At 42.5% G+C, this 12,090-nt stretch overlaps 1 protein-coding gene across 1 annotated transcript in view; it reads left to right on the top strand.

Moving 5' to 3' along the window:
• Window positions 1-764: 764 nt before the first annotated feature.
• The window catches only part of ABCB10 (ATP binding cassette subfamily B member 10), a 57,799-nt gene continuing 46,473 nt past the window's right edge, over window positions 765-12,090 (top strand). Inside the window, exon 1 of the mRNA XM_007446717.1 lies at window positions 765-872. Within this exon, the coding sequence (XP_007446779.1) occupies window positions 765-872 (108 nt within the window). The remainder of the gene's footprint in view (window positions 873-12,090) is intronic.

Genomic DNA, 12,090 nt, shown 5'->3' with positions numbered 1-12,090 from the left:
CAGGAATAAGCATTATTCCAGGCCGGATTGGCCTTCCTGTCCACAGAACCTCAGCCAGCACCACACCTGGGGGCTGTGAAGTGTCTGACCCGCCTAGCGTTCACCCTAGAGACCTACTTCAGCATCCTGCACATCCCAGCCCCGGCGGGACCCAGCACTTGAGGCCCTGCCCCCAGCACAGCGGAGGGGCCCGTTTGGAAACAGCCCTCTGCTGCCAGGATGAGATGCCCTCTTCCAGGTCGTGTGCTCTGAGCCTGAGGCCTCTGTGGTGGTGTCTCCAGTAGAGAGGACGCAAGGGTCCGAGAACCAAAGGGCAGAAGTGGGAGCATCCTGCTTACCATCCCTCTCCAGGGCCCACTGGGGGCCTTCCTGCTGGCCATCCCTCCCCCTCTGCACTCTGGAAAGCCAGGGCACACAATGAAGTGCCCACCGAGCTACAGGATATGGCTGCTTTGTGCCCGTGTGTCCAGACACCCAGAGGTAAGGGGACAAGCCCCACCTTGGCAGGGGTAATTGGCTCTGAGCACCACTAGGGGTAGAGCTGCCGCCCCACAGCAGGGGCAGCAGTCACCGCGGTGATCCACTTGGGACCACTGTGGCCAGGAACGGTCAAGTGCAGCAACACCAACCCGAGAAGAGGATCGGATCCTCAGAAATGAGGGCTGGGGTCACACCACCAAGCCAGCCACCAGGACTAGCAGGACGGACAGAGGAGGGCAGGAGGAATTGAACGGACAGTGGCGGAGGGACCAGCGCGGGTCGCCATGGCCCTGAGTCCTCGAGCAGCAACAGACCGTATTTCGTCCCACTGCCCAGGAGCCCTGGAGTGGCTGAGCAGAGCCCTGTGGCAGGCGGCGGACAGGGCTGCCAGGGTGGGTGCGCTTGAACCTCCCTCCAAGACAGAGCCCACTGCCAGTGACACTGTAGCCACAGCGTCTGGGGGCTCCATCCAGCCTTCAATCGCAGCCATGCCCTTCCAGGCAGCCCCCAGCCAAGGACTGGCCAGGACCGTGTTTGCCCAAAGTGGGAGTCCTTTAAGGGACAGCCTTGACCCTGGCCCTCCCGTTGAGCTGACCAAGGCTTCGCCAGATTGCCAGCCTAGGCGAGGGCCCTCCCTGCCCGGCCCTGCGGCTTTCCTCTGTCCCTCCCACACGCGTGCGTCAGGCCCACATTGTGACCTGCGAGCTTTTCCCGCTCTGTTTTGCTTCCTCTCCTTGCGTCTTTCACAAGCTTTCCCCCGCCCCATGTATCTCCTATCACTGCCAGAACGTGTTACCACAAACCCGGTGGCTGCACACAATAGCAGTTTGTTGTCTTACAGTTCTGGGGGCTAGAAGTCTGAAATCGAGGTGTCAGTAGAGCCGCGCTCCCCCTTGAGGACCGAGGGAGGAATCGGTCCCAGCTTCCGGGGGCCCCTAGCCCTTGGGGTGCCCCTTGGCTCGTAGCCATGTCACCCGTCTCCACCTCCGTCCTGAACGTGGCACTCTGTCCTGTGTGTCTGCTTCTCTTTAGTCGTGTCAGACTAAAGGCCCAGCCTGCTCCAGGGTGACCGCCTCCCAGCTTACATTTTGATCACATCTCCAAGGATCCTCTTTCTAAATAAAGTCACGTTCACGGCTACCAGGGGTTAGGATTCCAACATATCTTTTTTTCTTGGGGGCAGGACCCGATTCAACCCACACGCCCCCACCAGCCCACTCACATCCACTGTCTGCTTCCAGAGGCCCCAACTGACACAAAAGGTAAAAAGGTGATTGACATGTCAATTCAGTTTACATAGAGAATTAATTATTCAGTCATCTAGCGGAATGCACCAAGTTTGACTTTATTGATCATTTCCTTAAAGCCCAGATACTGTGAAGCCTACTGTGATATGTAGATTTCTATCAGATAGAAAAGGTCAGCCCAGAGGTTATTGCCCTGTAGGACATTAACCCATTTTGTCTCTATTAGCCAATTCATTTCAGTGTTCCTGGGACTGACTATATAAATCTCTGTTCCTCAAATTCCCTTTTAAACCAGACTTGTTATCTTACTGGTTCCCCCATTAATTACAAGTTGAATAAAATCTTTGATAGGTGTTCCTTTTGTACATATTTGAGAGTCACACTGCAAACTTGTTGACATTGTGCTTTAAGAGCACCTTGGACCTCCCTGTGACCATGAACTCACCCCCTGCATCCCGCCTCCCAGGAGCCATGGGCAATCCAACCTGAAAGAACAAATTTCTGTGGGCCAGCCTTGCAGAAGAACCACGAGCCCATAATCTTGACACCATAAATGCTTAATGCTCAAAGGTGACAAATTTTCATTGCATTTTATCACCTGATAAATCTATGAAGTTGGTGACTAATAGGAAATTGAAGGCCATTTTACAGTTGTTCAAATTCAGATTTTGCATATGCTAGAATAACGCACGGCCGACAGTTTGATAGGGCTCTGCTACCTAATTCAAACCTCACTATGAGCAACATTACACACATTTTTACAGATGAGAAAATTGAGTCTCAAAGGAATGTAAGCAATCGGTCTGTCTCAGGCAGTGCAGGAAGTCAAGTCCACATTTCCAGCCTCTACACCAGCCTTCCTCACGTCTAAACTGCTGAAGAGGGTTCTCTTCCTAAAAGTTACATCACATGTGCTTTACCTAAATATGTGTGAATCTATTAATTATGCAAACACAGAAAATAATGGGACATCTACCAGGAATTTCTAAAGTAAATACCACCATTATTTCTCTGTATCTTAGCACAATACAAATCATTACATACTCAAAAGTGAATCCAAACTCTAAAGTGAATCATGTTTATTCTTTCTTTCTTTTTTTTTTTATGTTGAGGTATACTTGATTTACAATGTCATGTTAGTTTCAGGTATACAGCACAGTGTGTGTGTGTGTGTGTATGTATATATATACATATATATATATATATATATATATATATATATATATATATATCCCCATATATACATATCTGTGTGTGTGTGTTTTGTGTAGTGGGACAGAAAAGGGGTGATGCTTTAATAACTATGGCTTTTCCACATTCTAAGACGTGGAAGAATTATATTGGAGAATGATTGCTCTTTTGTCTTAGAGAACAGTATTATAGCCCTTCCGGTTACTTCTTCAGAAAAATATTAAGAAAATAAGGAACTTGGGGCCTTAAGTCTAGGGTAAGTGTGACTATGGGAAAGGGACTGTGCATAGCAGCAAGCAAGGCCCAAGTAGGGAGAGAAATACTCAGAGACACCAAGAGAAAGGACTTTCAACATTAACTTTCAAGTTTTCCTTTCCTGCACTGAAATGCCCTTATGATAGGGAGCTTCAAGCATTTAGTAGATCTCCTCAACTGCATCCCAACATCAACTTTCTATTAGCAATACCTGGCGTTAAAAAAAGGAGCACAGGAGCGAGTTAGGAAGAGCAGCTTGAAAGAGCAATTTCAAGACAGCAGGAAGCATCCAACCAGAAGAGGCAAATCCATAGAGGCTGAAAGTAGATTTGTGATGCTAGGGGCTGGGAAGATTCAGGAGAAATGGATACTGTCTTCTAATGGTACAGGATTTCTTTTGGGGATGATAAAAATGTTCTAGAATTAGACAGTGGTAACAGTTGTACAATTCTATAAATATACTAATGACTATTGTGCACTTAAAATGAGCAAATTTTATGGATGTAAATTATATTTCAATAAAGCTTTTTTTTTTAAAGTGATTGGCACAGCAGCTGGGAGAAGGAAGTAATCAACAACACTGAGCATGCTCAAGGAATCCTCAGAAACACTAGTCTGAAGCTCTGTACTTCTCAGGGTTATTTAAGGTGAAGGATTAAGTTGTTTTATTTGAATATTAAATGAGAGATGGACCAAAAAGCCTGGAGATCTTGGGGACTTGGTTATAATTGCAATTGGAGGGCTTCCCTGGTGGCGCAGTGGTTGAGTGTCTGCCTGCCGATGCAGGGGACACGGGTTCGTGCCCCGGTCCAGGAAGATCCCACATGCTGCAGAGCCTGGGCATCCGGAGCCTGTGCTCCGCAATGGGAGAGGCCACAGAAGTGAGAGGCCCGCGTACCGCAAAAAAAAACACAAAAAACAAAGCAATTGGACCCCTATCTCTATTCTGTTTTCATTGTACCTCAACTGCTCTCTGGGTCCCTTAGTGCTCACAAACAGAAAACTGTTCGTACATACAAACGTATAGGTTGGATCCTTTTCCTTTTTGAGGACAGCAGAAAGGAATCATGGATAGAGTCTGGGTCCTCACTGAGTTGCACAATTAACAAGCATTGGAACTGCCCACCACCACTCCCACCTTCTCCAGCTATATGATGTCAGGTTGAGTGCTTCTTACCAAGAGGCAGAATAGCATAATGGTGAGACAGATGGGCACTGGAGCTAGACCACCTGGGTTCAGATCAGCTCCCACACCTACAAGTTACCAGCTACGAGACCAGGGCAAGTTATGGAGCCTCTTCATGCCTCAGTTTATCCTTTGTATTATTGGGATAATATTAATGCCAACCTGTAGGAATATTGTGAGAATTACATGAATTAGTCCATATAAAACACTTAGAACTGCATCTAGCAAATAGCAAGCACTGTAATAATAAACCTCAGGTATTATTATTTATAATAGTGTGCAATACACAACATTGCTCCAATGTCCAGTGAATTTGTGAAGCATGAATGTGGGATATATATATATATATATATATATATATATATATTCTTTTACAGATTCTTTTCCTTTTAGATTATTACAAAATATCAAGTAGAGTTCCCTGTGCCGTACAGCAGATCCTTGCTGATTATCTATTTTATATACAGTAGTGTGTATATGTTGATCCCAGCCTCCCCCCACCCCCTTTCCCCTTCGGTAACCATAAATTACTTTTCTATGTCTGTGAGTCTATTTCTGTTTTGTAAATAAGTTCATCATTTTTTTTAGATTCCATATGTAAGTGATATCATATGATACTTGTCTTTCTCTGTGTAACTTACTTCACTTAATATGATAATCTCTAGGTCCATCCATTATGCTGCAAATGGCATTATTTCATTCTTTTTTATGGCTGAGTAATATTAAATTGTATATATATATATATATATATACACCACATCTTCCTTATCTATTTATCTCTTCCAGTATGTCACAAATACTGCTTGTTTCACATACCAGCTATATGCATATTAATGCCCAGTAGGAAGGAAACCTGTTTAGCTTTGGCTTAATGTGTTTACTAAGAAAATTTATCCAAATTTTGGAAAGAGGAAAAAGGGATTATGAGTTGTTGTTTCAGTGTCCCACTCAAAGTTTCTAACAAGCTTGCTAGAAAAACCTTCTGACTTGCTACTTAGTATTGGTTAGGATGTTTTAAAATTCTAAAGGAGATTAACTTGAAGAAAACTGATAGCACAGCAACTGATGTTTGTCTTAGAGTAGAGCTAACCCCCTAAAGTATCATTTATTGCCCTGTGGGAAATTAGCCATGTTTGTAGTAATGCAGTAATCTCATTCTACATTTAAAAATAAAGTCTTTCCTGGGCTTTCCTGGTGGCGCAGTGGTTGAGAGTCCGCCTGCCGATGCAGAGGACACGGGTTCATGCCCTGGTCCGGGAAGATCCCACATGCCGCAGAGCAGCTGGGCCCATGAGCCATGGCCGCTGAGCCTGCGCGTCCGGAGCCTGTGCTCCGCAACAGGAGAGGCCACAACGTGAGAGGCCCGTGTACCGCAAAAAAAATAATAATAATAAAAACAAATAAAGTCTTTCCTGATTAACAAATGGACTCTTGTTCCTCAAATTACTCCTTGAGGCTTTACCATCCTGCTGGTCCTCTCATTAATGACTTAATCAACCCTTGACACATTTTGATTTTATATTTGTATGAGATATTCATGCTTTGTAACTTTTTGAAAATTAAAATTTACAACTGTTTCCAAAACTTACTTAGCTGCCAAAACACTACTAGCTTTTTTTCCTAATCTCATTAAGGCCATTGACATCCCTGGGAACCATATCTCAAGGAATCTGCTTTGGAAATTGCCATAAAGGCAGTCTGTCAGCCAGGAGAACAAAGGAAGTGCCTGGTTTGTAAATAGGCATGATGACCCTTGTTGATTAAGCCAAAGGAAGATTTCAGGCCATCCAAAAAAGACTAAAAATCGAGACAGCATCCCAATTCACACACTCCTCTCATCCCCTAATCATCCCTGAGAGTAAAGTGAGGTACTGCTGTTTAGGAAAATGCAACTAACATAAACATCCTCATGTCAAATATTTAATTAGGTATTTGAACTTTGGTATAGATACATGTAGGAACATATGAGGTTGTTTTTTAATTAAAAGAGAGTTCTTTTTTATTGAAGGCTATTTGGAAAAGACCAATAATCACAAAATTAAATATTAGAATTACAGGTAACTACACCTTCAGAGAGAATTAAGCCATGTTCAGCTGTTTAATCAACTGTTTTCATTTGCAGAATCAGGATGAAACCTAAGATGCTATTAATGTCATCTCCTTTCTTCATTTAACAATGTCATAAATATTGGCATTAAATATTGTTCTGCATGATTTTTAATGGCCTCAAAGTTGTCCATTGTAGGGAGGTACCAAAATTTATTTTATGAATCTTGAACTGTGGACCATTCAGTTTGCTACAAATTCCTAACAATTTCTTTAGGTTAAGTTCCTAGAAGTGGAACATTAAAATGAAGTGTATTTGTCGAGGTTTTTTTTTTAACATGTTGACAAATAGTCCTCCCAAAAGATTGTAAAATTAAGAATTCCACCAATAGGTGTATGAGTGTGCTGTTTCCTTACATTCTCCACAATATTGGGTATGGTACTTTTAAATATTTTGCTGAATTTTAAAAATTGAATTATAGTTGATTGACAATATTGTGCTAGTTTTCAGTGTAAAACAAAGTGATTCAGTTATATATATATAAAACATTATATATATATATAAATGTTCTTTTAAAATAATAAAAATTTAAAAATTCTAAAATTATAATTTAAAATTTTTTGAATTATAATTTAAAATTTTAAAAATTATAATTAAAAATTTTTTAATTAAAAATTTTTTTTAATTAAAAAAATTTTCAATCTTAAAAATTTTAGGGGGAGGAGCTTCAAGATAGCAGAAGAGTAAGACCACCTTCCTCCCCACAAATACACCAGAAATACATCTACACATGGGACAACTCCTACAGAACACCCACTGAACGCTGGCAGAAGACCTCAGACCTCCCAAAAGGCAAGAAAGTCCCCACGTACCTGGGTAGGGCAAAAGAAAAAAGAATGAACAGAGACAAAAGGCCAAGGATGGGACCTGCACCAGTGGGAGGGAGCCGTGAAGGAGGAAAGGTTTCCACACACTAGGAGCCCCTTCGTGGGTGGAAACTGCGGGAGGCGGAGCGGGGAGCTTCGGAGCCGCGGAGGAGAGCGCAGCAACAGGGGCGCGGAGGGCAAAGCGGAGAGATTCCCGCACAGAGGATCGGCGCCGACCGGCGCTCACCAGCCCGAGAGGCTTGTCTGCTCACCCGCCGGGGCAGTCGGGGCTGGGAGCTGAGACTCGGGCTTCGGTCGGATCGCAGGGAGAGGACCGGGGTTGGCGGCGTGAACACAGCCTGCAGGGGGGCTAGTGCGCCACGGCTGGCAGGGAGGGAGTCCAGGGAAAAGTCTGGACCTGCCGAAGAGACAAGAGACTTTTTCTTTATGTATATATATACATATATATATATATATATATATATATATATATATTCTTTTACAGATTCTTTTCCTTTTAGATTATTACAAAATATCAAGTAGAGTTCCCTGTGCCGTACAGCAGATCCTTGCTGATTATCTATTTTATATACAGTAGTGTGTATATGTTGATCCCAGCCTCCCCCCACCCCCTTTCCCCTTCGGTAACCATAAATTACTTTTCTATGTCTGTGAGTCTATTTCTGTTTTGTAAATAAGTTCATCATTTTTTTTAGATTCCATATGTAAGTGATATCATATGATACTTGTCTTTCTCTGTGTAACTTACTTCACTTAATATGATAATCTCTAGGTCCATCCATTATGCTGCAAATGGCATTATTTCATTCTTTTTTATGGCTGAGTAATATTAAATTGTATATATATATATATATATATACACCACATCTTCCTTATCTATTTATCTCTCGATGGACATTTAGGTTGCTTCCATGTCTTGGCTATTGTAAATAGTGCTGCTATGAACATTGGGGTGCATGTATCTTTTCAAATTATAGTTTTCTCCAGATATATACCCAGGAGTGAGAATGCAGGATCATATAGTAACCCTATTTTTAGTTTTTTTAAGGAGCCTCCATACTGTTCTCCATAGTGGCTGCACCAATTTACATTCCCACCAATAGTGTCGGAGGGTTCCCTTTTTCTCCATACCCTCTCCAGCATTTATTATTTGTAGACTTTTCCATGATGGCCACTCTGAAGGGAGTGAGGTGATACCTCACTGTAGTTTTGATTTGCATTTTTCTAATCATTAGCAATGTTGAGCACTTTTTCATGTGCCTGTTGGCCGTCTGTATGTCTTCTTTGAAGAAATGCCTATTTAGATCTTCTGCCCATTTTTTGATTGGGTTGTTTGGTTTTTTTTGATATTGAGTTATATGAGCTCTTTATACATTTTGGGAATTAATCCCTTGTCAGTTGCATAATGTGCAAATATTTTCTCCCATTCTGTGGGCTTTTTTTTTAATGGTTTCCTTTTTCTCTGCAAAACTTTTAAGTTTAATTAGGTCCCATTTGCTTATTTTTGTTTTTATTTTCATTACTCTAGGAGACGGATCCAAAAAGATATTGTTGTGATTTATGTGGAATAGTGTTGTGCCTATGTTTTCCTCTAGGAGTTTTATAGTATACGGTCTTACATTTGAATCATGTTTCTTTAACACAAGGGTAACGTATTCCCCTAACACCTTCTCAGTCTGTGAGTATGTGGTGTAGCAGTTATCAAGCCTGGAAAGCATACCCTGAAATTGGAGACATAGAAGACCAGTGCTTGATTCAACCTAAGATGCTCAAGTGGGCTGTGTGCACAGGACGAGGGTGGCTGCACTGGGATCAGCCTACACTCCCACCATTTGTCAGGATGGGATACACAAACGCTTCCTGAAGACCAGATGTGGGTCATACCAGAGAGCGCTACCATGTGGTCATCTTGTGCCCTACAGATACTCTGCAAAGCCCAAGGGGACCCAATAGCAAGATGCTGAAGGCCAAGGCTAAATTCTTAGGGGCTGAGGAAGGAGGACCAAATCAGCATCCCGAATAGTGACACATCAGCCTGGATCAGGGGAACAAGGGTCCCCAACAGTAGGACTCTCCTGGGATCCTGTGGTATCACCTGCAGAAGGCAACTGACTCATTAGTCAGTTTCAAACATCTACCCTGCCCGGAGAGCATCCTGGACCGTGCCACTTCAAAGAGGGGCTTTCCTACTCTATATGCCGCTCTGCCCCGACCCTTTTCCAACACTGGAGTGGGTCCAAGAAACTGGACGGGATGCAGGAGCAGGAAGACGGGGAGCAAAGAAGAGGCTCTGAGGGCAAGACGGGGAGAGAGTGGAGAAGCCAGACACCTGCCCCGCCCGCACTGCGGAAGGGAAGGAAATCTGGTGCAGAACTAGAACTGACTGTTACCTCGGAATAGCAGGACATCCTTGTGCCTGCCTGACTTTTCTTCCAGGAACAAGGGAAGATTACCTCTGCTCAATAACCTTTGTACGAACTGTAGGAGACAAAAGTAAAACTGAATTTCCAGTATGTCACAAATACTGCTTGTTTCACATACCAGCTATATGCATATTAATGCCCAGTAGGAAGGAAACCTGTTTAGCTTTGGCTTAATGTGTTTACTAAGAAAATTTATCCAAATTTTGGAAAGAGGAAAAAGGGATTATGAGTTGTTGTTTCAGTGTCCCACTCAAAGTTTCTAACAAGCTTGCTAGAAAAACCTTCTGACTTGCTACTTAGTATTGGTTAGGATGTTTTAAAATTCTAAAGGAGATTAACTTGAAGAAAACTGATAGCACAGCAACTGATGTTTGTCTTAGAGTAGAGCTAACCCCCTAAAGTATCATTTATTGCCCTGTGGGAAATTAGCCATGTTTGTAGTAATGCAGTAATCTCATTCTACATTTAAAAATAAAGTCTTTCCTGGGGTTTTGCAAGACAGTTCTCAATGCAGCCACCTAACAAGTGAAAGCACAGCAGTCTTGGCTTGAAATCTTTCTGCAAACAAGATCTCATTTTGGAGAAGGCCGTCATTGGCAATGGTCATCATGGCTTAGAAACTAAACTCTTCTTAGGTAGTTACATCATGTTCCTTTGGATCTTGGTCAAACTTTTATTTCAAAGTGAACATGTGAAGAGCATGTAAAGGAAGAAGATGAAGTCAGGGGAGCTTTTTGTATTGGATTATTTTTCTAGGCTTCAAAAGAAAGTAGACTTATTTGTAGTGCTAAGAACATCATAGATGGTTAAAACACAAAATGATTTTGAAGCTTAATTTAAATTTTACCCTTCTGGCTATTTGTGTTTGAATTTCATTTCACTTAAACAATAAAGTAGCTTGAACAGTTTTGGGTGTGTGGTTAAGCCTTTTAAGTTCCTGGCCCTCATACACTACTGCTCACAGAGCAAGGTGACTGCCCTTTGCACAGCAGCTGAATTTTTTAATTGTTCATTGATAACTTTGGCTTAACAAGAGCAAACTATTTTGTGTACATGTGCTATTGCTACATCCATCCAAACCAAATTTTTATGACATATGGGTCCCCTCACTATGGTAGCAACTGCTCTTATATACTGTTAACCACTCCATGACAACCTATAGATAACAATTCTTCAAAGACATGACCCACATCTTAAACAGAATGAAAGGAGAACTGAAGAAATTTTAAATCCTTTTATACTTCTGAATAAATTCTTTCTTTGCTGATGCTAGGACTCAGACATTGCAGAAAATATTTTCCAAATAACAAGGAAGTCATTTTAAGTATTTGGAAAAGTATTTTTCTTTTCAGTGGACTGGAGCTCTTTTAACATCAAGAGTAGTTTCTCTGGAAGTAGATCTTTGTAATCAGAATGTAATGGCACCATAAATTGACCACTGTATGAATTAGCCTGAGTGTGTTTCACCCTTTCTTTACCATCTGGTTGTGTGTTCTTTCATATTCTGGTTTGTCTCAGGACCAGCTTCTTTCTTTTGTTTTATTTTCAGATTAGCAGAGTGTAGAGCCAGTATGATGAATGACTCAAGGCTGAGAAAATGAAGTCTTGTTTCCCGAAAGCAGTATGTTCAAGTGCAGATATACCCATTCTTGCTTTTTATTATTAATTTGGTCAAAAGTATGTGACATATGAAAACAAAACAGAGGGAATAGTATCTCTATTTATTTTTGTTGGGTCTCAACTTCAACATGTCATTTTGGAGGAGAATTTATATGTAAGTAACATTCATGGATCTCCAGCTATCACTGTGATAAGTGCACACAAGGGGCAAAGATTACTGATTCCTTGCTCTCACTTTTCAAGGACCTTACATTCGAGTGGGAGAGAGCAAAGAGGCAAAAATGTACAGAAACAATATAGGCGCATATAGGAGAAGTGGGGAGAAGCGTGGGAGCAGGGTGGATGTCAGAGTTGAACAATGATATGGAGGCAGAAGAATAAACCAAATGGAAAAAGGGCTGTTTTAAACTCTCAACAGGGAGACCTTCAAGATGGCAGAGTGAGAAGTGGAGATCGCCTTCCTCCCCACAAACATATCAGAAGTACATCTACATGTGGAACAACTCCTACAGGACACCTACTGAACGCTGGCAGAAGACCTCAGACCTCCCAAAAGGCAAGAAAGTCCCCACGTACCTGGGTAGGGCAAAAGAAAAAAGAATGAACAGAGACAAAAGGCTAAGGATGGGACCTGCACCAGTGGGAGGGAGCCGTGAAGGAGGAAAGGTTTCCACACACTAGGAGCCCCTTCGTGGGTGGAGCCTGCGGGAGGCGGAGCGGGGAGCTTCGGAGCCGCGGAGGAGAGCGCAGCAAC

This window comes from Lipotes vexillifer, unplaced genomic scaffold (genome assembly GCF_000442215.2).
Source record: "Lipotes vexillifer unplaced genomic scaffold, Lipotes_vexillifer_v1.1 scaffold242, whole genome shotgun sequence".
Classification (NCBI taxonomy): domain Eukaryota; kingdom Metazoa; phylum Chordata; class Mammalia; order Artiodactyla; family Lipotidae; genus Lipotes; species Lipotes vexillifer.
The sequence above is the reverse complement of the archived record's forward strand: the minus strand, read 5'-3'. Positions and strand labels throughout refer to the sequence as shown.